The 25,312-nt window shown below is 34.9% G+C and overlaps 3 protein-coding genes across 3 annotated transcripts in view; all 3 read left to right on the top strand.

Moving 5' to 3' along the window:
• The window catches only part of LOC139426707 (sialin-like), a gene marked incomplete in the record, with an annotated part of 9,048 nt that extends 5,911 nt beyond the window's left edge, over positions 1-3,137 (top strand). Inside the window, 2 exon segments of the mRNA XM_071186462.1 lie at positions 1,774-1,901; positions 2,973-3,137. Of these exon segments, the coding sequence (XP_071042563.1) occupies positions 1,774-1,901; positions 2,973-3,137 (293 nt within the window).
• A 1,336-nt stretch (positions 3,138-4,473) lies between these two features.
• Positions 4,474-24,799, top strand: LOC107448541 (putative inorganic phosphate cotransporter). Its single transcript, XM_043056319.2, has 6 exons — positions 4,474-4,617; positions 5,694-5,843; positions 8,085-8,217; positions 8,294-8,449; positions 23,375-23,460; positions 24,032-24,799. Exons 1-6 carry the CDS (start codon positions 4,531-4,533, stop codon positions 24,242-24,244), a joined length of 825 nt encoding a protein of 274 aa, XP_042912253.2. The 5' UTR covers positions 4,474-4,530; the 3' UTR covers positions 24,245-24,799.
• LOC139426949 (putative inorganic phosphate cotransporter) lies at positions 13,649-19,913 on the top strand. Its single transcript, XM_071187151.1, has 5 exons — positions 13,649-13,760; positions 15,106-15,238; positions 15,319-15,474; positions 17,633-17,788; positions 19,870-19,913. The coding sequence occupies exons 1-5, from the start codon at positions 13,674-13,676 to the stop codon at positions 19,911-19,913; spliced, it is 576 nt and encodes a 191-aa protein (XP_071043252.1). The 5' UTR covers positions 13,649-13,673.
• Positions 24,800-25,312: the final 513 nt, after the last annotated feature.

Here is a 25,312-nt window from a genome sequence, read left to right as displayed (position 1 = left end):
ACGTCTGAGACCGTTAGCGACTTCATATTTGGCAGAATTCAAAATTTAATTCAAATAAAACATTTTAAAAAGTAGCAACCAGTTAAAGTGGTAGCTGCAATTGTTTCAATGATAAGTCTGAGATGTGAAATTCTAAGGTGAGAAAGTAAGCTGAGGTCTCACGATCAGGTTTAATATTTGAAATGGAAGCGAAACACTAAGATAAATAGATATTCTTGTTATTGTCTCGTATGAAAACTTAAAACAAGTTTCGTTATCATTTCGAAAGGAAAAAAAAAGAAATACATTGTCCTCGAGCCTTTTCCAGAATCACAAATCACGAGAAATTTAAAACTATTTGCTTCTAAATATCCACATATTTTAGTAGCTAAAGTTTGTGAATGTTTCGAAGCAAATATATCAATACTTAAGAGTCCGAGTTTGTAATGGTTATTGGACACCTGGCCCTCGAAGCTTCCCTCCTCCCTTCCATCACGTACCTGTTAAAATATGAAGTGAATCTCTGCCTTCTCATAATTGATATTTTTGAGATAAATATTTTTTTCAGTTATAAAGATCTGAAACAGAAAGTTTCACAACAAATAGAATTTTCGTAAAACTTTTGTCAGAACATAACTATTTCTCCTTGTGAGATATAACATCGATAGTATTATCTGCTGTATGTAAATTGATTGTTTTTGAACTTAATTAGTTAAGCACGTGCTTTAATTTCAGAAATCTTATAATCTAGATACAGACAGAAAACTTTAATATTTTTAAATATATTAAACTTTCTTAAAAATCGCCAATTTGGCGACATTTTACCACCTGGATGAAACTTATCAAAATTAATGCCTTATTCTCAGTTTTTGTATATATTATTATAAATATATATATCACTTCCAATGCAAGCCTGTGTTAACCATTCGTCAACTCAGGATTTACAGGGCAGATTTGTTGGGCATTCTTTCAGGGGAATCCTATTAGGTGGATCAACGTTGCTCCCACACTAAGAACAGATAATGAAAGAACATCCATGCCTTGCTCGGGGATTCGAACCCAGAACCTTTCTGATTCTAGGCCTGTTCTCTGACCTCTACACAGTCTCACCGCTACATACTATAAAATATTTAGCGGTTTTTTTTCTTTTGATAGTTTGAAGTAAACATACCACCAAATAATACTCTTGCTGAATTTTATTGGATTTTTAATATTTAATTGTCAATATAATTTATTTTATTTTATTTTATACGACGTCATAACGCACCGCAGTAAAGATTTGTTCCAACTGTGTAAGCACATCAACTGAAATTTAATAGATGAACCTTTCATGTGAAATAAAACTTTGTATCAGACTTACATGTCAGTATTTCAATTGGTTCTAAAACCACCAAAAGTATTTTTCATTTTTCTGACCTCCTTTCTTTTATTGTTTACTAACTGCACATTACAGTATGCTTAAATAAACTAAATAATTTATCCAGTTACAAAGGACATTAAGGCAGGTGGGGTGTGATTGTTCTTGTTTTACCTGCGGTTCTCTGTTACACTCTCAGACCAGATAACCGCAGATACTGAATAACTATAGTACATAATGGAAGAGTGATGTGCCGTTTTAATGTATCTCAAGTACTAGTAAACAATCAGGCTTTGGAAATCTAATGAATGATTTATGCAATCCCAGATTATGGTGACTCATAATTTAATTAAAAAATATCAAATGCGTAACAACTACTGATAGTTCATATAAATGCAAGAAACATTTTAAATAGAGAGCTTTACTTTGCTTTTCAGGTGGAATTGGTGTCACGTGGTGCATGTGTTGGTTCCTCTTTATGTATGAAACACCAGCTTTACATCCAAGTATCTCCAAAGAAGAGCTGCTTTATATTGAACAAAATCAAGACGAACCATCCGATAAGGTCAGTTCACTCATATTTTTTGAGGTTATTTATACTTTTTTTAGAATAGTGAATATGTTACTGTGAATGGATGAAATGGGTGGTTGTTGACTTCCAACGGTGAATGTTGAAAATCATCGTCGCTTTGATAAATGTCCGAAATATATACTGGGTCTAGGTACATGCCACGGCCCCGTATAAAATTGCCCGGTATGAACTACATCAATGTGATCAAGTACCACTGACCAGTATGCACTTAACCGGTACTCCGAACACTGATGTCTTTCCTAATCTATCCTCAGTGAACATTCACTAAAGCGACTATATGGTTGTTGACATTCGCCTGTGACAGTCGATATTCCCTTGATTTCTGTCAGTCACGGTAACAACGACAAGTGTTATCAAAATTAACCAAAACTCTTACATTATTAAAATCTTTTGAAAACAGGTGAGTAATTGATTTCCTTGTTTTAAGCTACAGAAATTTTAAATTTCAGCGATGTGAATTTTTTGTTGTAGTCGTCGGCCAGTAAGGCAGTGGGGGTGTGATTGTTCTTGTTTTCCAGTTGTGCCATCTATGGCCAAGAACTCGACTTCTGACACACATATACGTCACACCCGTTTTTAGGGCGGACACATTCGTACATCCATTCATTCATCCATAGATCGTAATTTTGATCTTAAACAGAGAACGATCAATCTCCAATTCATTACTCCCGGAGGTATGATTTGTTAGGGTAACATGGAGGACTTTGTGACCCAACAGATTTAACGTGCATTTGCCACCATTAACTACACAGTGAATCTTCAGTCGAACTCACGTTTGTTCACACGAACGTGAGTTCAGTGTCCTGCCATCCAGGTTATCCCGGCCGCCACTTCGCATGAAATAATAATTATAATAATCAAATAATTCAGTTGGCAGTTTAACATTTCGAATCGAAAGAACACGCTCCCAAGGATGATTTCGAGTTTAATGTATTAAAAAACACATTTTAATAATATTTTTTCAATCATATAAATGCTTCTCTGTAAGTAACTTCTACGGATGCAAAAACCTCCCATAACATAAATATTTTTTTTATATTTTAGAAAGTCCCCATTCCATGGAAAAATATTATAACATCTGCACCTGTATGGGCATTTGCATTTGCTATGGTTGGACACAATTTTGGATATCTCATGTTGATGACAGAGTTACCAACGTATCTCAGCACCATTCTTCATTTTAATTTAGCTGCGGTAAGTGATGCTTGATTCATAATANACTGTTATAAGTGTATGACCCGTTCATCATCAACATCATCGTCGTCATCAGAATTTATCTGAACGTCTGAGACCGTTAGCGACTTTTTCCCATCATGTGTTAGCGTCGGCACTTTTTGCTTTAAGGCCAGGTTTCTTAGAACAAGCGCCTTATCTGGGCGTCAGCGTTAAGTTGACGTTATCCTGACGCCAACAAAATATTGGTTTGTTAGCTCAAGGCATGGTATCTTAAGAAAAGCGTCTTAACTAGGCGTCAGCGTTAAGTGATATAATTTTGACGCCATAAAAATACCATTTTGTTAGCTCGGCGTGAGCAGTCGGTCCAACGCAGACATTATCTCTCATTGCGCATGCGTTAATAACGTAAACAAATATTTCTTTTGAATTTGAATTGATTTTGTTTTTGTCGGCCAGTGTTTTAGAGAACAAATAATGACTTTATCCAAGAAAAAACACATTATAGCTGAGCTAAATGAAGAGTGCTATGTTTAATGAAGAAGCTATATTTAATGTCAAAATCAAAATCTTGGCTGATTTCAATGTGCTGTTGGATGCTGTCCGCCATTGCTTCTGTGATTAACGTCACGTTGTAATCCAACTGCAGTTGAGTTGAACGGCAATTGTAGTTCAAGATGAGCGTTCGATGACGTATATTATCAAACTCACAAATGGACCAATCAGAGATTAAAGCTGATTTCCAGCTGACGGCGTCCTGTCCTAAGAAACCAGGCCTTTAAATATGAATAATTTTCAATCTAAGTACTAGTGGTTGTTTGAAAGACTAGTTAAAAAGATAGTAAATGAATAAAAATGAATGGAGTTTTGACCACATTTTTGAATTTTCAGTCGACTGCAGTACCCCTGTGTACCAGATAACCACATCGCAAGGATGCCACGAGCATCCTATTCACTAGTTACCGCTTTATACATTTTCAGAGAACGCAACTGTTTTACTTTCTACAAATTGATAGCGAATGAAGTAATAAAACTTGTAAAAAAAGGATCATGACGCCTACTCTTCATGTGTGATTTACATAAGTAACTAGGACTACTGGCTTTGGCAAAGGCTAACACAAGACCTATTTTTTCTCTTCTTCATTACACTCTCAGACTAGATAACCGCAGGTACTGAATAACTATTGTACATAATGGAAGAGTGCCGTTTTAATGTATCACAAGTACTTGTAAACAATCAGGCTTTGGAAAGCTGATGAATGATTTATGCAATCCCAGATTATGGTGATTCATAATTTAATTAAAAAATATCAAATACGTAACAACTACTGATAGTTCACATAAATGCAAGAAACTTTTTAAATAGAGAGCTTTACATTGCATTTCAGGTGGAATTGGTGTCACGTGGTGCATTTGTTGGTTCCTCTTTATGTATGAAACACCAGCTTTACATCCAAGTATCTCCAAAGAAGAGCTGCTTTATATTGAACAAAATCAAGACGAACCATCCGATAAGGTTAGTTCACTCATATTGTTTGAAGTAATTTCTACTTTTTTAGAATAGTGAATATGTTACTGTGAATGGATGAAATGGGTGGTTGTTGATTTCCAACGGTGAAAGTTGAAAATCACATAGTCGCTCTGATAAATGTTCGAAATATATATTGGGTCTAGGTACGTGCCACTGCCCGGTATATAATTGCCCGGTATGAACTACATCAATGTTTTCTTAAGGTCAAGTACCACTGACCAATATGCACTTAACCGGTACTCCGAACACTGATGTCTCTCCTAATCTATCTTCAGTGGACATTCGCTAAAGTGACTATGCGGTTGTTGACATTCGCCGGTGACAGTCAACATTCCCTTGATTTCTGTCAGTCACGGTAACAACGACAAGTGTTAGCAAAATTAACCAAAACTCTTACATTATTAAAATCCTTTGAAAACAGGTGAGTAATTGATTTCCTTGTTTAAGCTATAGAAATTTTAAATTTCTGCGATGTGAATTTTTTGTTGTAGTCATCGGCCAGTAAGGCAGTGGGGGTGTGATTGTTCTTGTTTTCCAGTTGCGCCATCTATGGCCAAGAATTCGACTTCTGACACACATATACGTCACACCCGTTTTTAGGGCGGACCCATTCATACATCCTTTCATTCATCCACAGATCATAATTTTGATCTTAACCAGAGAACGATCAATCTCCAATTCATGACTCCTGGAGGTACGATTTGTTATGGTAACATAGAGGACTTTGTGACCCAACAGATTTAACGTGCACTTGCCACCATTAACTACACGGTGAGTTTTCAGTCGAACTCCCGTTCACACGAACGTGAGTTCAGCGTCCTGCCATTCAGGTTATCCCGGCCGCCACTTCACGTGAAATAATAATTATAATAATCAAATAATTCAGTTGGCAGTTTATCTTTTCGAATCAAAAGAACACGCTCCCAACGATGATATTTCGAGTTTAATGTATTAAAAAAACATTTTAATAATATTTTTTCAACCATATAAATGCTTCTCTATAAGTAACTTCTACGGATGCAAAAACCTCCCATAACATAAATAATTTTTTCTGATTTTAGAAAGTCTCCATTCCATGGAAAAATATAATAACATCTGCACCTGTATGGGCATTTGCATTTGCTATGGTTGGACACAATTTTGGATATCTCATGTTGATGACAGAGTTACCAACGTATCTCAGCACCATTCTTCATTTTAATTTAGCTGCGGTAAGTGATGCTTGATTCATAATAATTAGCTAATAGTAAGTAAATCAATGAACTGAAGTAATAAGATACTACTCTATTTAAAAACCTTTATTCGCTTCAAAAATATGTTGATTAAAATAGCATTCGACAAGTTACGAGCACTCAAAAATGAGGCGCCCATTTTCAGAACTTGCCTGACGTGAATGAAAAGAAACGAAAGTGATTTGAAACAGCGATAAAACGGCAAACTGCTAAGAAAAAAATGGAAAACAAAATTGGGAAAATCACATTAGCCGAAGAAGAATAAAAATATGAAGTAACAGAACAAAAAAAAGTGGCAAATCTAGGTAAAATGTATTTCCATATGAATGTATTTCCACGTGTTGCGGAACTAATGTCGTTGACAAAGGAATCAAAAGTCATTTGAATAAAACAAGATTCCAGGACATCAAGATGAGCTGAAGTAACTGGGGTGGAAATATTTCAGCACTGTTGAAATTGTATTTAGGCCCAATATTCCAACACTGTGCAGCAATTGCTGAGTTCTAGTATTCTTGATATCTATCATATTATTTTACTTTAAATTTTAAAGCAAGTCTGACTTGTTCGATGGTCTCTCACTGATAAGGAATGTGGTAAATACATCAGCGATTATCAAAATCGATAGGGTCTTTAAGAGGCTTTAATTTAATTTAATTTCTTTTAACAGGCCTAAAAATGGCTTTAAAACCAAAACCATATTCCTAGTCTGTGCGGCCTTCGCTACGTCGGACAAACCAGACGCATCTTAAAATTTAGACATTTTAGATATTAATTTTTAAAATTTAGATTTTTTTTGGAACTCGATAGATATGTCCTTCAAGAATACAAAAAATCATTGATTGCTCCATATTGTTGGAATCTCGGACATAAAAGCACTTCTGACAATATCAAAATTATTTCCACTCCAGGCACATCAGCTCATCTTGATGTCTTTGAATCTTTTCATATTCATAAGAAGGCTGATTCCCTTGTTAACGACATCCACTCCTCACCATATCTCAATAGTTCGAGGAAATGTATTTTACCTTGATTTGCCTCGCTTTCCCCAGTAGTTTTTTTTTCTTCTGTTGCTCTGTAGGCAACTGTACGTTTTACATTTAAATCACTTTTGCTTCTTCGCATTCACGTCTGAGAAGTTATGAAAATAGGCGCCTACTTTTGAACATATATGGCAGTACTTTTACTTTCGTTACTTGTACCACCGGTACTTTTACTTGTACTTCGTTACTTTTTGAATTTAGTACTTTTACTTGTACTTTCGTTACTTTTTTAGGGAAAAAGTACAAGTATTTGTAGCGGAAATATCGAATGAAATCGTTACTTTTTTTCTAAAACTCGATAAGCTTTCTAAAAAAAAAAGAAATTAAATTTAAAAATAAATGCTTATGTTTTTTTAATTTATAAAATTAATGTGCAATATATATGCATTCACAGCTAACTTCGTGTTAAAATACTTTCTGTTTCAACTTATACTGCACATTCAATTATTTTTTACTAGCTCAAAGATCACAAAGCTATCTGAAACCCCGTGTTTGCTTTGCTTATGTCTGTGCTTTTAAAACGCGTTTCTAAAGAGTAAAATAATTTCAAATCAATGGTAATTTAAATAAATTAAAATCAATAGATAAAATTTCTTTTTCGTCCAAATCCATAAAAAGTTTGATACTAAAATTATATTTGATTTTAAAATTATATTATACGATTATATTATAAAATTATATTATAATATTCTTCCGAATTTAAAAATAAATTAATATCCATAACTTTCAAAATTAAAAATAATTAAATAGATAGCAACAGCTTTGCAAAAACATTAAAGAACATAAGAATATTATTCAATAAAATTTTAGGTTATTTTGAATTTTCGATTTCCTAGAAATGTACTTTTAAATCGTTACTTTTTTTGTTTAGTACTTGTACTTCGACTTGTACTTTTTACTCGTTACTTTTTAAAATAAGAACTTTTTACTTTTTACTCGTTGCTTTTTTTTTAAAAATACGTGTACTTTTACTCGTTACTTTTTAAAAGTAACGTTGCCATATATGCTTTTGAGTGATTGAAACACGTCGATTGTTATTTTCAGTCAGCTCATTTTTGAGGCGTGTGAAGTGTTTTAATCATACTTTTATGTTGTCACTTTCCCTCTTATAACACTGCGATTGTTGAACATATGGTTTATATATTTTTTAAAATGTTTGCAATTTTTTTTTCTTCCTTAGAATGGTCTCCTGTCTGCTCTACCTTTTATTCTACAATTGTTTGTTTCATGGATTGCATCATGGGCTGCTGATAAACTAAGGAAGGCCAACAGGTTTTCCATCACAGTCATTCGGAAATTGTTCAACACCATTGGTTAGGAATCAAAATGCTCTCTCTCTCTCTTGTGGTTAATGGATGGATATATTTCATGTCTGTTTTATATATTTAGGTATGACTGCACCCGCAATTTGTTTGTTGGCCGTAACGCAGTTGGGATGTCAGCCCGAACTCATAGTTGTCCTGTTCACAATTGGACTTGGTATTGACGGTTGCATATTTTCAGGGTACAATATAACTCCTGTGGATATGACTCCTAATTTTTCAGGTATTTATCAAGAATGATTTTTCTTCCTTTTTCGCATAAAATTCTTGAGGAACTATTTTACTTTGGGGGAATTTACTTAGGCAACCGCCCCGCGATGAACTAACTGATCGTTGTGACACGGTTCTCAGAAGATCACCGAAGTCAAGTATCGCTGGATGCGGTGAGAAAGCGGGTGGGTGACCACTTTGACCAGTCTGCAAGGGAACCGTCGGGGTGCGGTATTGGTCCTCGTTAAACTGTTCTACCCTAAAGTGCTCGACTTCTCGTGCAGGTCGTTGAGCTACCGAAGCTAGGGTGCCATCCCCTCAGCAGAGGATCAAAATTGTAATGGCATTTAAAAGTTGGTAAAATTACCAAAAATTTGGAAAGCTTTGGTTTTTTAGTGTCTATTATTTTATAAAATATTTGGCAAAAAGCGTAGTAGCTGGCATATCTCTATGTGTTATAATTGTTAAAAATAATCTCGGCAGCTACAGAAACTTAATGTTTCTCAAAAAAAAAATGCTAAAGGGAAATGCCTTTCATACCAGTTTTAACTCTTTTCCGTCTTGGTGTATATATTCTTTCAACCCTGGCCCTTCTAAGTACTCTCATTTTTCAGTCTAGCAAAAGGTTCTTTCATAAAAGAAGTTGAGTTTTGGATGCTGGATATGAGTGAAATCTCGGCATTAAGCGCGAAGCGCTTCTAACCGATTCGTCGATTCTGTTGAGACATAAAACTAAAAAGTCATATGTGATTCAAAGTTCTAAGCTTAAAGTTCCGATTANTTTTTATGAAAAATTTTTTGTGTGCTCCTCACACTATTGTATTGATATATTTGGCCATATTGATACAATATTGAAAATTACTCCTTTTTGTGGATTAATCGTGTTAGCTGATGAAGAAATTACATCTTTTCTTTATTTTGTTTTCCAGATTTTTACTATTTTTTTATTTATTTTTCAGACAATTAAGAAAATTTTTCTTTAAATACTTTTGAAAAATATTTTTAATAATTTACTTCTCTTGTCATTATTTTTTATTATTTTTCATATTTTATCAATGTTTTAGCTTATTTTATGAAATAAATATTTTTTTCAGTGATAAAGATCAGAAACAGAAAGTTTTACAACAAATAGAATGTTCGTAAAACTTTTGTCAGAACATAACCATTTCTTTTTGTGAGATATAACATCGATAGTATTATCTGCTGTATGTAAATTGATTGTTTTTGAACTTAATTAGTTAAGCACGTGCTTTAATTTCAGAAATCTTATAATCTATATACAGGCAGAAAACTTTAATATTTTTAAATATATTAAACTTTCTTAAAAATCGCGAATTTGCCGACATTTTACCACCTGGATGAAACTTATCAAAATTAATGCCTTATTCTCAGTTTTTGTATATATTATTATAAATATATATATCACTTCCAATGCAAGCCTGTGTTAACCATTCGTCAACTCAGGATTTACAGGGCAGATTTGTTGAGCATTCTTTCAGGGGAATCCTATTAGGTGGATCAACGTTGCTCCCACACTAAGAACAGATAATGAAAGAACATCCATGCCTTGCTCGGGGATTCGAACCCAGAACCTTTCTGATTCTAGGCCTGTTCTCTGACTTCTCCACAGTCTCACCGCTACATACTATAAAATATTTAGCGGTTTCTTTCTTTTGATAGTTTGAAGTAAACATACCACTAAATAATACTCTTGCTGAATTTTATTGGATTTTTAATATTTCATTGTCAGTATAATTTTTTTTATTTAATACGACGTCATAACGCACCGCGATAAAGATTTGTTCCAACTGTGTATGCACGTCAACCGAAATTAAATGGATGAACCTTTCATATGAAATAAAACCTTGTATCAGCCTTTCATGTCAGTATGGTTCTAAAACCACCAAAAGTATTTTTCATTTTTCTGATCTCCCTTCTTTCATTTTTTACTAAGTGCACATTACAGTATGCTTAAATAGCCTAAATAATTTATCCAGTTGCAAAGGACATTAAGGCAGGTGGGGTGTGATTGTTCTTGTTTTCCAGTGCCGCCATCTATCGCCAAGAATTCAACTTCTGCCACACACATACTGGCGGACCCATAAACGCATCTGGTTAAATACGTCGGGTTTTATGACCCGACAGATTTAACATGCGCCAGTCACCATTTACTATAGGGCAGGGATGGCGAACCAATGGCACGCGTGCCATTTATTTCACCCGACACAATATTTCGGGCACGCCACCGATCACATTTGTTATTACACAAATGGTATTACACTAAGATGCATATGTAACAATTAAATTAAAATTCACAAAAAACACACAAAATAATATGCAATTATTAATAAAAAATTAACAATTACTGCTTAAAAAAACAATTAATGATCATAAAAAATAAGCTAACAATAAATAACTAGCAAAAAAATCAACAGTCCTGCTTAAACTAACATCTTTCAATCTAATATAAGTTATTTGTCATCTAATCTGCAACAACAGAAGTCACACTGTACTTTAAGTTGAATTACGCGTATAACTGAGACAGTGCAAAATGTTTTTTTTTCAATGTCATTAAAGAGTTTTGAGTTGATAGTATATCCAATAATCACGAAGTCAAAATTATTTGACGGCACGTCCATGACCTCATCAAACAATTTTTTTAGAAAAAATGGCACGTTGGTGTATAAAGGTTCGCCATCCCTGCTATAGGGGGAATCTTCAGCCGGTTGGATTCGAAAGTGAGTCCAGTGTCTTGCCAACCAGCCTATCCTGGCCCCAGAGGACAATTTATATACAAGTATGAAATGTACAAGCACCGCTTAAATATGGAACGATACATACAACCACCAAATTCTTGATACATAGTACACATATTAAAAAGTACACTCGTAGTCACGCTGTACATATCCCATTAGTGAACTAATTGTCACATGGTGTGTAAAGTTAGGTTTATGTTTAAAACAATCCGAAATACAGAATTAAATATTTTTGCATCTTACAAGTATTCTAAAAACTGTTTTCATCATTAACAAATAAATTATTATTTTTTATTTCATGAAAATTTCCCTTTACATAACATATTTTTTCTTTGAGCCTATGGAAATAAACTTTCCATGAAAGATTCATTTCAATTCGACGACCGAGGCAAATGTAACGCATTGAAATAACATTAGCGTTACATTACCTTAAACCATTTTAGCGGTTAAGCTATATATTAAAAAAAATTTTAAAGTATTGTCTGCTCTCTTCCTATTTTGGGGGAATAAACCCAATTTTTTTTTTCTTTTGTGTAAAAATATGGTTGAAATTTGAAATTAATCAAAAGAAATCAAAATATTCATATTAACAACTTTTTAAAGCATTTTGTTTTTTAATTTACTATTGAAAGTGTATGACCCGATCATCATGAACATCATCGTCGTCATCAGAACTTATCTGAGCGTCTGAGACCGTTAGCGACTTTTTCCCATCAGGTGTTAGCGTCGTTACTTTTTGCTTTAAATATGAATAATTTTCAATCTAAGTCCTAGTGGTTGTTAGAAAGACAAGTTAAAAAGATAGTAAATGAATAAAAATGAAGGGAGTTTTGACCACATTTTTAAATTTTCGGTCGACTGTAGTATCCCTGTGTACCAGATAACCACATCGCAAGGATGCCACGAGCATCCTATTCACTAGTTACCACTTTAGTTTTTCAGAGACGCAACTGTTTTACTTTCTACAATTTGATAGCGAATGAAGTAATAAAACTTCTAAAAAAAGGATCATGACGCCTACTCTTCATCTGTGATTTACATAAGTAACTAGGACTACTGGCTTTGGCAAAGGTTAACACAGGACCTATTTTTTTCTCTTCTCCGTTACACTCTCAGACCAGATAACGGCAGGTACTGAATAACTATAGTACATAATGGAAGAGTGCCGTTTTAATGTATCACAAGTACTTGTAAACAATCAGGCTTTGGAAAGCTGATGAATGATTTATGCAATCCCAGATTATGGTGATTCATAATTTAATTAAAAAATATCAAATACGTAACAACTACTGATAGTTCACATAAATGCAAGAAACTTTTTAAATAGAGAGCTTTACATTGCATTTCAGGTGGAATTGGTGTCACGTGGTGCATTTGTTGGTTCCTCTTTATGTATGAAACACCAGCTTTACATCCAAGTATCTCCAAAGAGGAGCTGCTTTATATTGAACAAAATCAAGACGAACCATCCGATAAGGTTAGTTCACTCATATTTTTTGAGGTTATTTCTACTTTTTTAGAATAATGAATATATTACTTTGAATGGATGAAATGGGTGGTTGTTGATTTCCAACGGTGAATGTTGAAAATCATAGTCGCTTTGATAAATGTCCGAAATATATACTGGGTCTAGGTACGTGCCACTGCCCGGTATATAATTGTCCGGCATGAACTACATCAATGTTTTCTTGAGGTCAAGTACCACTGACCAGTATGCACTTAACCGGTACTCCGAACACTGATGTCTCTTTTAATCTATCGTCAGTGGACATTCACTAAAGCGACTATGTGGTTGTTGACATTCGCCGGTGACAGTCGACATTCCCCTGATTTCTGTCAGTCACCGTAACAACGACAAGTGTTAGCAAAATTAACCAAAACTCTTACATTATTAAAATATTTTGAAAACAGGTGAGTAATTGATTTCCCTGCTTTAAGCTATAGAAATTTTAAATTTCTGCGCTGTGAATTTTTTTTTGTAGTCGTCGGCCAGTAAGGCAGTGGGGGTGTGATTGTTCTTGTTTTCCAGTTGCGCCATCTATGGCCAAGAATTCGACTTCTGACACACATATACGTCGCACCCGTTTTTAGGGCGGACCGATTCATACATACATTCATCCACAGATCGTAATTTTGATCTTAACCAGAGAACGATCAATCTCCAATTCATGACTCCCGGAGGTACGATTTGTTATGGTAACATGGAGGACTTTGTGTCCCAACAGATTTAACGTGCACTTGCCACCATTAACTACACGGTGAGTCTTCAGTCGAACTCACACGAACGTGAGTTCAGTGTCCTGCCATTCAGGTTATCCCGGCCGCCACTTCGCATGAAATAATAATTATAATAATCAAATAATTCAGTTGGCAGTTTAACATTTCGAATCGAAAGAACACGCTCCCAAGGATGATTTCGAGTTTAATGTATTAAAAAACACATTTTAATAATATTNACCTGTGTGGGCATTTGCATTTGCCATGGTTGGACACAATTTTGGATATCTCATGTTGATGACAGAGTTACCAACGTATCTCAGCACCATTCTTCATTTTAATTTAGCTGCGGTAAGTGATGCTTGATTCATAATAATTAGCTAATAGTAAGTAAATCAATGAACTGAAGTAATAAGATAAAAACCTTTATTCGCTTCAAAAATATGTTGATTAAAATAGCATTCGACAAGTTACGAGCACTCAAAAATGAGGCACCCATTTTCAGAACTTGCCTGACGTGAATGAAAAGAAACGAAAGTGATTTGAAATAGCGATAAAACGGCAAACTGCTAAGAAAAAAATGGAAAACAAAATTAGGAAAATCACATTAGCCAAAGGAGAATAAAAATATAAAGTAACAGAACAAAAAAAAAGTGGCAAATCTAGGTAAAATGTATTTCCATATGTAAAATGTATTTCCACGTGTTGCGGAACTAATGTCGTTGACAAAGGAATCAATAGTCATATGAATAAAACAAGATTCCAGGACATCAAGATGAGCTGATGTAACTGGGGTGGAAATATTTCAGAACTGTTGAAATTGTATTTAGGCCCAATATTCCCACACTGTGCAGCAATTGCTGATTTCTAGTATTCTTGATATCTATCATATTCTTTTACTTTAAATTTTAAAGCACGTCTGTCTTGTTCGATGGTCTCTCACTGACAAGGAATGTGGTAAATACATCAGCGATTATCAAAACCGATAGAGAGTCTTTAAGAGGCTTTAATTTAATTTTATTTTTAACAGGTTTAAAAATGGCTTTAAAAGCAAAACCATATTCCTAGTCTGCGCGGCAGTCGCTATGTCTGACAAACCAGACGCGTCTTAAAATTTAGACATTTCAGATATCGATTTTTAAAATTTAAATTTTTTTTGGAACTCGATAGATATGTCCTTCATCAAGCATACGAAAAATCATTGATTGCTCCATATTGTTAGAATCTTGGCCATAAAATCACTTCTGACAATATCAAAATTATTTCCACTCCAGGCACATCAGCTCATCTTGATGTCTTGGAATCTTTTCATATTCATACGAAGGCTGATTCCCTTGTTAACGACATCCACTCCTCACCATATCTCAATAGCTCGAGGAAATGTATTTTACCCTGATTTGCCTCTCTTTCCCCAGTAGTTTTTTTCTTCTTCTGTTGCTCTGTAGGCAACTGTGCGCTTTACGTTTAAATCACTTTTGCTTCTTCGCATTCACGTCTGAGAAGTTATGTAAATAGGTGCCTACTTTTGAGTGATTGAAACATGTAGATTGTTATTTTCAGTCGGCTCATTTTTGAGGCGTGTGAAGTTTTTTAATCATACTTTTATATTGTCACTTTCCCTCTTATAACAGTGCAATTGTTGAACATATGGTTTATATATTTTTTAAAATGTTTGCAATTTTTTTTTCTTCCTTAGAATGGTCTCCTGTCTGCTCTACCTTTTATTCTACAATTGTTTGTTTCATGGATTGCATCATGGGCTGCTGATAAATTAAGGAAGGCCAACAAGTTTTCCATCACAGTCATTCGAAAATTGTTCAACACCATTGGTTAGGAATCAAAATGCTCTCTCTCTCTCTCTCTTGTGGTTAATGGATGGATATATTTCATGTCTGTTTTATATATTTAGGTATGACTGCACCCGCAATTTGTTTGCTGGCCGTAACACAGTTGGGATGTCAGCCCGAACTCATAGTTGTCCTGTTCACAATTGGACTTGGTATTGACGGTTGCATATTTTCAGGATACAACATAACTCCTGTGGATATGACGCCTAATTTTTCAGGTATTTATTAAGAATGATTTTTCTTTTTTTTTTGGATAAAATTCTTGAGGAACTAATTTACTTCGGGGGAATTTACTGGGAATTTACTTAAGCAACCGCCCCGTGATGAACTGATCGTTAAGACTCGGTTCTCAGAAGATCACCGAAGTCAAGTATCGCTGGATGCGGTGAGAAAGCGGGTGGGTGACCACTTTGATCAGTCTGCAAGGGAACCGACGGGGTGCGGTATTGGCCCTCGTGAAACTGTTCTACCGTAAAGGGCTCCACTTCTCGTGCAGGTCGTTGAGCTACCGAAGCTGGGGTGTCATCCCCTCAGCAGAGGATCAAAATTGAGATGGCATGTCTTCGGATCATCTTTAGGAATGCTTCCCAGACCGTCGCCAATAGTCCAACCAAATCAGCAACTAAAGCAACCATATCTTAAAATACACTTTTCTAAAATTGGATATCGCTTGTAGCGTGAGTTCCTATAAAATAATGTATACACCAAGTTAAAAAAAGAGCGTTTGAAAGTAAACATTTGAAAAAAGGACATTTGAAAACTAGACGTTGTTCAACGTATGTGTTTAAGGTAACAGGCGTTACTTAGAATACGTGTTTGGAGAAAAAATAGTAATAGGTATATTCTGTTATAAGATATCCTGTTTTACACAATCTTTATTTAAGTTGCAACGTTTGATATAAGATTTGAATGCCAGAAAATAATTGTGGATCCTGCATTGATGACGAATACTTTCAATAACACTTTATAGGATAGATTCCATAATGGAAAGACATCGATTAAACATTGCTAAGGTACATAATTAAGGCTATTTTTCGAAGATTTTTCAAAATTTTGTTTCTTTGCGAATAATATGCTATTTTTATAACTGTGTGTTTGCAACTGTTGCTCATGACTATTAGCTCATGTTTAGCCTATCTTAAGCCAGCACTGCTACGATTATTTTAAAAATGGCGCAAAACGTCAATATTAAGAAAAGTCTGTGAAAATGAATGGTATTTGTAGTCTAATTTTTTTTTAATATTTTGAAATTTTCTCCAAAGCTGCCTTACTTGGGCTCATAAAATTTAACAAAAACTGAGAATAAGTCAGTAATTTTGATAATTATCAAGCTTTATTTAATTGTTTTATTAAAATTACATAGATTTGCAGGCTTGCATGCTCAATTTAGGCATATAAACCCTTGTTCAAAAGAACATCGCACAGAATACATTCAGGTTTGCAGCGAGATTCGAACGTGCCACCTCCACATTTCTCACAGCGCTTGGCCAACGCCTCCTATAACTGAAAGCCTCCACACGGTTTCTTATAGGTAGTCTGATCAGACCATTATGAAGGTAAACTAGTTTACGAAAGAACCACTTAATAGAATATCTAGTAAAAATAAGAAAGTGGTAGCAAATATATATCCATTTTTTTAAAAAATTTATGAATATAATTGGGTTGTCTAATTTACTTGTCTACCACCAAAGATTCAATTCTCAAATATACATGAAAACTTTCTCTCGATTACTTTTAAAATGAAATAGAATTTGGCTTAATGCGCATCACTGATTCACTCTTTAAACAGTCTGGGCAGACTACTTATGAAAAACCGAGTGGAGGCTTTCTGATATAGGAGGTGATGCCTGGGCGCGCGATACTGCTTCGGTAGGGAAGCCCCGTTTTTTTGAGGAAAGAAGCAATTTTATATATAAGCAGGACTGCCAACTTTCTATGCTTTTGGTAAAAAATTATTATAATGGTAGCTATGTTAATGTTTTAATGCATTATTTTTTACTCATTTAAACTTATTTTACGCATCACTGCATATAAATGATTTAAAAGTTCTTACATTCAACGCCACTTATTTCAGGAATATTCTTGGAGAAACTTTTTAAAAGTTGGTAAAATTACCAAAAATTTGGAAAGCTTTGGTTTGTTAGTGTCCATTATTTTATAAAATATTTGGCAAAAAGCGTAGTAGCTGGCATATCTCTATGTGTTATAATTGTTAAAAATAATCTCGGCAGCTACAGAAACTTAATGTTTCTCCAAAAAAAATGCTAAAAGGAAATGCCGTTCATACCAGTTTTTACTCTTTTCCGTCTTGGTGTATATATTCTTTCAACCCTGGCCCTTCTAAGTAGTCTCATNATGTCTGTTTTATATATTTAGGTATGACTGCACCCGCAATTTGTTTGCTGGCCGTAACACAGTTGGGATGTCAGCCCGAACTCATAGTTGTCCTGTTCACAATTGGACTTGGTATTGACGGTTGCATATTTTCAGGATACAACATAACTCCTGTGGATATGACGCCTAATTTTTCAGGTATTTATTAAGAATGATTTTTCTTTTTTTTTTGGATAAAATTCTTGAGGAACTAATTTACTTCGGGGGAATTTACTGGGAATTTACTTAAGCAACCGCCCCGTGATGAACTGATCGTTAAGACTCGGTTCTCAGAAGATCACCGAAGTCAAGTATCGCTGGATGCGGTGAGAAAGCGAGTGGGTGACCACTTTGATCAGTCTGCAAGGGAACCGACGGGGTGCGGTATTAATCCTCGTGAAACTGTTCTACCGTAAAGTGCTTCACTTCTTGTGCAGGTTGTTGAGCTACCGAAGCTGGGGTGCCATCCCCTCAGCAGAGGATCAAAATTGTGATGGCATGTCTTCGGATCATCCTTAGGGATGCTTCCCAGACCGTCGCCAATAGCTCAACTAAAGCAACCATATCTTAAAATACACTTTTCTGAAATTGGATATCGCTTGTAACGTGAGTTCCTATAAAATAATGTATACAGCAAGCTAAAAAAAGAGCGTTTGAAACTAAACATCTGAAAAAAGGACATTTGAAAACTAGACGTTGATCAACGTATGTGTTTAAGGTAACAGGCGTAACTTAGAATACGTGTTTGGAGAAAAAATAGTGAAAGGTATATTCTGTTATAAGATATCCTGTTTTTCGCAATTGCTATTTATGTTGCAATGTTTAATTTAAGATTTGAATGCCAGAAAATAATTGTGGATCCTGTACTGACGCCGAATACTTTCATTAATACTTTATAGGGTAGATTCCACAATGGAAGGACATCGATTAAGCATTGCAAAAGTATATAATTAAGGCCGTTTTTCGAAGGTTTTTCAAAATTTTGTTTCTTTGCGAATAATATGCTATTTTTATAACTGTGTGTTTGCAACTGTTACTCATGACTATTAGCTCATGTTTAGCCTATCTAAAGCCAGCACTGCTATGATTATTTTGAAAATGGCGCAAAACGTAAATATTAAGAAAAGTCTGTGAAAATGAATGGTGTTTGTAATCTTTTTTTTTTAAATATTCAGAAACTTTCTTCTATGTTGCCTTACTTGGGCTCATAAAATTTAACAAAAACTGAGAATAAGTCAGTCATTTTGATAATTCTCAGGCTTTATTTATTGTTTTATTAAAATTACATAAATTTGCAGGCTTGTATGCTCAATTTAGGCATATAAACCCTTCTTTAAAATAAACTTCGCACAGAATACATTCAGGTTTACAGCGAGATTCGAAAGTGCCACCTCCACACTTCTCACAGCGCTTGACCAACGCCTCCTATAACTGAAAGCCTCCAAACGGTTTCTTATAGGTAGTCCGATGAGACCACACTGAAGGTAAACTAGTTTACGAAAGAACCACTTAATAGAATATCTAGTAAAAATAAGAAAGTTGATAACTTTCTCTCGATTACTTTTAAAATAGAATTTGGTTTCATGCGTATCACTGATTCACTTTTTAAACAGTCTGGGCAGACTGCTTGTAAAAAAACCGTGTGGAGGCTTTCTGACGTAGGAGGTGATGGTTTGGTCATCACCTCCTACATCAGAAAGCTTCCACGCGGTCTTTCATAAGTAGTCCGTGCAGACTATTTAAAAAGTGAACCAGCTGTGCGCATGAACCCGAAACCTTTTGTAAAAGCAATTGAAAGAAATTCATCTTATAAATTTGAGAATTGAATCTATAGCAGTTGACAAGTGAATAAGGCAAACCAATAAAATTCATAAATAAAAAAAATTTTTAGTCATATATTTGCTACCACTTTCCTATTTTAACTAGATTTTGTATTATGTGACTCGTTCGGAAAGTGGATATCCTTCACAATGGTCTGATCGGACTACCTATAAAAAACCGTGTGGAGGCTTTCAGTTGTAGGAGGTCTTGGCTTGGCGCGCGATACTGCTTCGGTAGGGAAGTCCCATTTTTTTGAGGAAAAAAGCAATTTTATATATAAGCAGGACTGCTAACTTTCTACGATTTTTGTAAAAAATTATTATAATGGTAGCTATGTTAATGTTTCAATGCATTATTTTTTATTCATTTAAACTTATTTTACACATCACTACACATAAATGATTTAAAAATTCTTATAGACAACGCCACTTATTTCAGGAATATTCTTGGAGAAGCTTCTTAAAAGTTGGTAAAATTACCAAAATTTTGGAAAGATTTGGTTTGTAAGTGTCTATTATTTTATAAAATATTTTGCAAAAAGCGTAGTAGCTGGCATATCTGCATACGTTATAATTGATAAAAAGAATCTCGGGAGCTACAGTAATTTAATGTTTCTCAAAAAAAAAAAAAAATTCTAAAAGGAAATGCCTTTCAAACCAGTTTTTACTCTGTTCCGTCTTGGTATAAATAGGCATTCAACCCTGGCCCTTTTAAGTACTCTCATTTTTCAGTCTGGCAAAAGGTTCTTTCATGAAGGAAGTTGAGTTTTGGATGCTGGATATGCGTGAAATCTCGGCATTAAGCGCCAAGCGCTTCTAACCGATTCGTCGATTCTGTTGAGACCCAAAACTGAAAGGTCATATGTGATTCAAAGTTCTAAGCTTGAAGTTCAGATTAAAATTCCTTAATGAGGTAAGGCATGAGTTGCAGGCAGTAGAACATCAATTGGAAGGGGTATTCCCCTTGATTAAAGTCGTGAACAGGTTTAGCACTTTTTGATCTTTCATCAATTCTTGAAGTTCTTTGATGAAGCTAACAAGTCGATGAGCACTGAAAGTTGGGGTGGTATCCCTGTTCGATGATCTCCTTTTACTGGGGCGAGCCTCGCGCCCAGTAAAGTTAGCAGTGTGATCCTTCAGGCAGTTGCAGCACTTGGCCGGGGTATCTCTGGGCTTTTTGCATTGGTACGAAAAGTGCCCTTCGGCACACTTCATACATCTAGCATCTTTTGTGCAGCTACGTTGAGAATGTCCAAAGCCCTGGCATCTGAAACACTGAATTGGTCTCCTTCCACCTCGGTACTTCTCTACGGCGATCGGGAACTGCTTTAAACTTTCGATGTTGTAGATCTTGGTCTGATTGGCCAATAGAGGAATGACAACAAGGTAGAGGGGGGGTGGCGTATAGGCTCCTCCCACTTTCTTCTTGAACTGGACTACTTTGGAAACTTCAATGTTTGATTTTCCTCATTCAAGGGAGATTTCGTCGATATTAAAATCATCTGGGAGTCCTCGAATGAGCACTTTTTCATTCTTGGCTGGAAGGACTTTTTTAGCAGCAGTTGGAGTCACTTAAGCTTGGGTGGGTGTCTCCTCCTAGGTCACAGATGTTTTTTTCCGGCTGTGGTGGGAAATTGCGGCAGAAGTGCTGTTATTAGGCTTGGTTGATATGGCTTTCTTCCTTTTCCTGTTCTTCCTCTTTTTAGCAGGAGGTTCTTTGAAATTTTGAGAATCTTAGGCCGTAGCCCGAAACTGGTCTCCATTTTTCCCCCGCAGGGGTGGAGGTGATCTCGAGTGTTGGAGTGGTAATCACTGGTACTGGATTGATATTCTCGGGTACTGAAGTGAAAGTCTCTGGTACAGGAGTGATAGTCGAGTGGTAGTTTCATGAATTGGCTCCGGCTCCTCTTTTTTCTTCTGTGTTGAGGCTGCATTTTTCTGTTGTTCTCTCATATTTTTGCAGACTATGGTAATATTATAATGAAGTCTTTGAAAATAGTCGTAAATCTGTCCAAATTCACATGTATTAAGAAATACACTGAGCAATATCCTTGCAGATTTTAGTTCATTTGTAGGGAAAAAAAGAGTAGAACTCTACTAAGTCAATAGAAAGACCAGATGGTAGGAATTTCAGCGGAACATTACTGGCTGCAATATCTTCTTGAAATGTATCGTATTCAATAACATCCACGTAATCTCCATCCGATTCTACTGGGTCAGGGGTTTTCGGGCGGCTGGGTGGTTGCACCTTTCCGCCTCGAGCTGTTCTGTTGTATGACAAAGCTACGGAGCTGAGTAAAAACATGTCTTGTCTCGAGCAAGGCTTGAGCTGAGCCATCACCTCCTACATTAGAAAGCCTCAAAACGGTCTTCTATAAGTAGTTTGCGCAGACTATTTAAAAAGTGATCCAGTTGTGCGCAGGAACCCAAAACCTTTTATTAAAGTAATGGAGAGAAATTTATCATATATATTTAAAAATTGAATCTGTAGTGGTTGACAAGTGAATGAGGTATACCAATAACATTCATAAACTAAACAAATTATTTCTGCATATATTTGCTACCACTTTTTTATTTTAACTAGATTTTGTATTAAATGACTCGTTCGACGAGTAGACTACCCATTCCTCCCAACTCTTCCAGAATTTCTAAAAGATTTTATTTTCAATATTAAAGTGGTAATAAATATATACTATTTTTTTCTTTTATAAATTTAATTTTTAAATGATTTTGATCACCACTATTCTTACAAAAATTACGCACATATATCAATATGCGTTACTATCATGGTTGTCAACTTAAGTTTTCTCAAATACAACGTATTTGTTTGCTTAAAATTGAAGTTTTAATTCCATTTTAATACCACTGGGAAAAATTATAATGGAAAGGATTAAAAGTTGGCAGGTATGACTACCTATGAAAAACCGTGTGGAGGCTTTGGCTGAGCTCCTTTCCCTTCTCCTAAGCTGAGTTTGCATGGTTGAAAGCCCTTATATAGCAATATAGCAAGGTGAAAAAGAGAAAAAACTAGTACGTAAGACATTTCATTCCAGCATCTTTTTCGAAAAAAAATAAAATATCTGTAACTATCAAGATTTTTTTAATAATTTTAGCATATATATAAAACTACTTCTTTTCCAAGAAAAAATAGATGTTGTTGAATAGTTTAACACGTTCACGCTGGGTTGACTCACCGGTGGGTCACTTAGATTGTCTCATCTTGGCAGCGGAGTAAAAACTGGTAACAATAAATTTCATTTTTTGGTTTTTTTCCGGGAATAATAAAAAATCATAACTACCAATTGTTTTTAACGGATGCAATTTTTATATTGAATTGCTTCTTCGCCGTGGTAAATTTACTCACAGTGAATAGTTATTGTTGAGAATAGATTAACTCCTCCCGAATATTATCTAATATTGAAATAGTTCTTCTACCAGTATTTTCACTTTTCCCGGCTTGAACGTGTTAAACAAAGAATAAGTAAACTCCTCCCAAAAACTAGCTAAAATTGAAAGGGCTTTACTACCACCCTTTCCTCTTTTCCGTCTCGCTTTCACCCCTGTGAGTTTTGTCCTTTTACTAAATAGTAATTATATTCTAGCATTAAGGGATACAACATATATGGCTCAAAAGAGTATGCGTATTCAAACTCGTAACGAAAGTATCAGACAGAACTAAGCGGTAAATATGATATATAAATTTTTAGGTAAATACTCAACGACTTTTTCCTATAAAGGCACCTTTTGAATGATGGGGCGTATTCTTCCGCGGGCAGATTTTCCGATAGACCTAATATCATCAAATTCTTAATATTTTTTTGCAGATATGAATAATTCTACAACTTTGAAAATACTCCCCAAACTATGCTTTTTTTTTAACTGTACCAGATGTGAATGGAATGTAAGAGTAAAATTTTATTTTTAGGAACGATTTATGGTATAGCAAACACAATTGCTAGCTTATCTGGCTTTATAGCACCTATAGTTGTGGGAGTGTTTCTAGAAAGTGGTGTAAGTATTCTAATATTTTGTTAGTTTAGCTTCAGTTGTTAGTAAATGGTGCTTTCTATACTAGGAAGCACTGCAAGCTCTTGACTGTCTATACTTCCGAATTATTGTTTTTGGTATGTTTTGAAGCCATTTGTCTCACAACGTGATCATTGCGTTTTGAGATTCTCCTAAGTAGTATTTCTTGTTTTTCTTTACTTGATTTATCATTTGTGTTTAAAAGAAGAAGCATGCTTGCATGTTTTTTATTTCAGGGTATAAGACAAAGGACTATTAGCCCGATTTCTAATAAATTTATAATAAAATGCTTCCCGTATCAATTTTTTTTTTCTTAACCTGATTATACTCACTTTGAAAATAACACTTATCTGCTTCATTCACTCAGCATTTTTTATATAAAATACTAATTGAGACGCAATAAAATCCACCATTCTTTAACTTAGCTGAGCTAAATTTACATTAAAAGTTAGGTCATTCTAACATTGCATTCAGTTATTTATAAGAAATTATTTTGCTTTTATTATTGTCTAACTATTCTGTGCTAGTGACTGATTTACTTCATTTTGCCTTTCAGTCGACGATGGCAAATTGGAGTAAAGTTTTCTACACTACAGTGGCTATTTATTTCATATTTGCCACAACGTTTATCATTTTTGCATCTGGTGACTTGCAACCATGGAATTCTGCCAGAGTTGAATCAAAGAAAGACTGTAATGTGGAAAATACCATGTGCGTAAAGAGTGGAGATAGCAATCTAAAGACGCCGTCTGAAACATTTAAATGTTGACATTGAAGCTATATACTTGCACAAACATTTCAGTTAAGAGAGCAGGAATAATTCAGAAAGGAAAAAAACGATTTGTATGAAAGTCAGTCATATTGAAAAAAATCTTGAAATATGGATTTACAGGGAATTCGGCATCATTGGAATTTGGCATCAAAAATGGAATCATTGAAACACTCGCCAGTTTGAAACAGAATTTCTGACAAAAATGATATTACTCGAATCTAAGTTAACTTACTTTATAAATGAATGGTCTAATGTCTTTGTTAATGGTCTTTTACCCATAATGGTAACTACTTCCTGTGCTAATGATTCTCAGTGCCAATCAGGGGTCTCCTTGACCATGTGATATCACCGTGTGCAAACTCTGTGGAAACCTCGGAAGTCGCGGGTTCGAATCCCTCTGTTACCCAAGATGCATCTTCATGCTATTTTTCTCTGTATTGTGCTATCTGTCTTTCTGTTTGACAGATTCTTGTAAGCCTGAATTGAGAAAAAAAACCTGCAAATATATGTAATTCCAATAAACCAATAAAGAATCCGATAATCTTTAATCAACTTAAAGCAATTATTTTTTCAGTGATGCTACTTTCTCCAGACAGTGGATAAATATTTTCGAATGTCTGTCTTTTAATGTATGATTCTTATTTCAATAATTTTGATTTATGAAGTTTTTACTCCTCCCTACTTCATAAGAATTCAAAGCCTTATGCATTAAGCCACTTTGTTACATTTAAGCCGTGTTGAGCGCTTTAAAATTTTAGCAAAATTAACCGAAGATCTGCCAATTTTTGCTTATATTTCCCTACCGTTATTTAAGATATTTTGTCGAATCGAATCCGGAAAGGTTGGCATCTCTGTTTAGAAGCAGGAGAAAGACTAGTTTCATGGGAAATATTTTACAAAGCAGACGACAATCAAAAACTAAAGCCTTCTGAATTTTGGTTAATTTTGCTAACAATTTAAAAGCCTCTACCAGGTTTGTCAGACGGAGAAATCAAGACAAACTACAACTGTTTCTGTGAAAATTCTGCGAGATTACCGATATACTTCATTTTACTTCGCCACCTA

This window comes from Parasteatoda tepidariorum, chromosome 10 (genome assembly GCF_043381705.1).
Source record: "Parasteatoda tepidariorum isolate YZ-2023 chromosome 10, CAS_Ptep_4.0, whole genome shotgun sequence".
In the NCBI taxonomy this organism is placed as follows: domain Eukaryota; kingdom Metazoa; phylum Arthropoda; class Arachnida; order Araneae; family Theridiidae; genus Parasteatoda; species Parasteatoda tepidariorum.
This window is presented reverse-complemented; position numbering and strand designations above follow the sequence as displayed.

Bases quoted from the DNA above. Each gene is read 5' to 3' on its own strand.
- LOC107448541 (XM_043056319.2), top strand. From the start codon at position 4,531: ATGTATGAAACACCAGCTTTACATCCAAGTATCTCCAAAGAAGAGCTG. The intron at 5,844-8,084 runs GTAAGTGATGCT...TTTCTTCCTTAG, and splicing joins TTCATTTTAATTTAGCTGCG to AATGGTCTCCTGTCTGCTCT. The intron at 8,450-23,374 runs GTATTTATCAAG...TTTTATTTTTAG, and splicing joins TATGACTCCTAATTTTTCAG to GAACGATTTATGGTATAGCA.
- LOC139426949 (XM_071187151.1), top strand. From the start codon at position 13,674: ATGGTTGGACACAATTTTGGATATCTCATGTTGATGACAGAGTTACCA. The intron at 15,239-15,318 runs GTTAGGAATCAA...TTATATATTTAG, and splicing joins AAAATTGTTCAACACCATTG to GTATGACTGCACCCGCAATT. The intron at 17,789-19,869 runs GTATTTATTAAG...AAATTCTTATAG, and splicing joins TATGACGCCTAATTTTTCAG to ACAACGCCACTTATTTCAGG.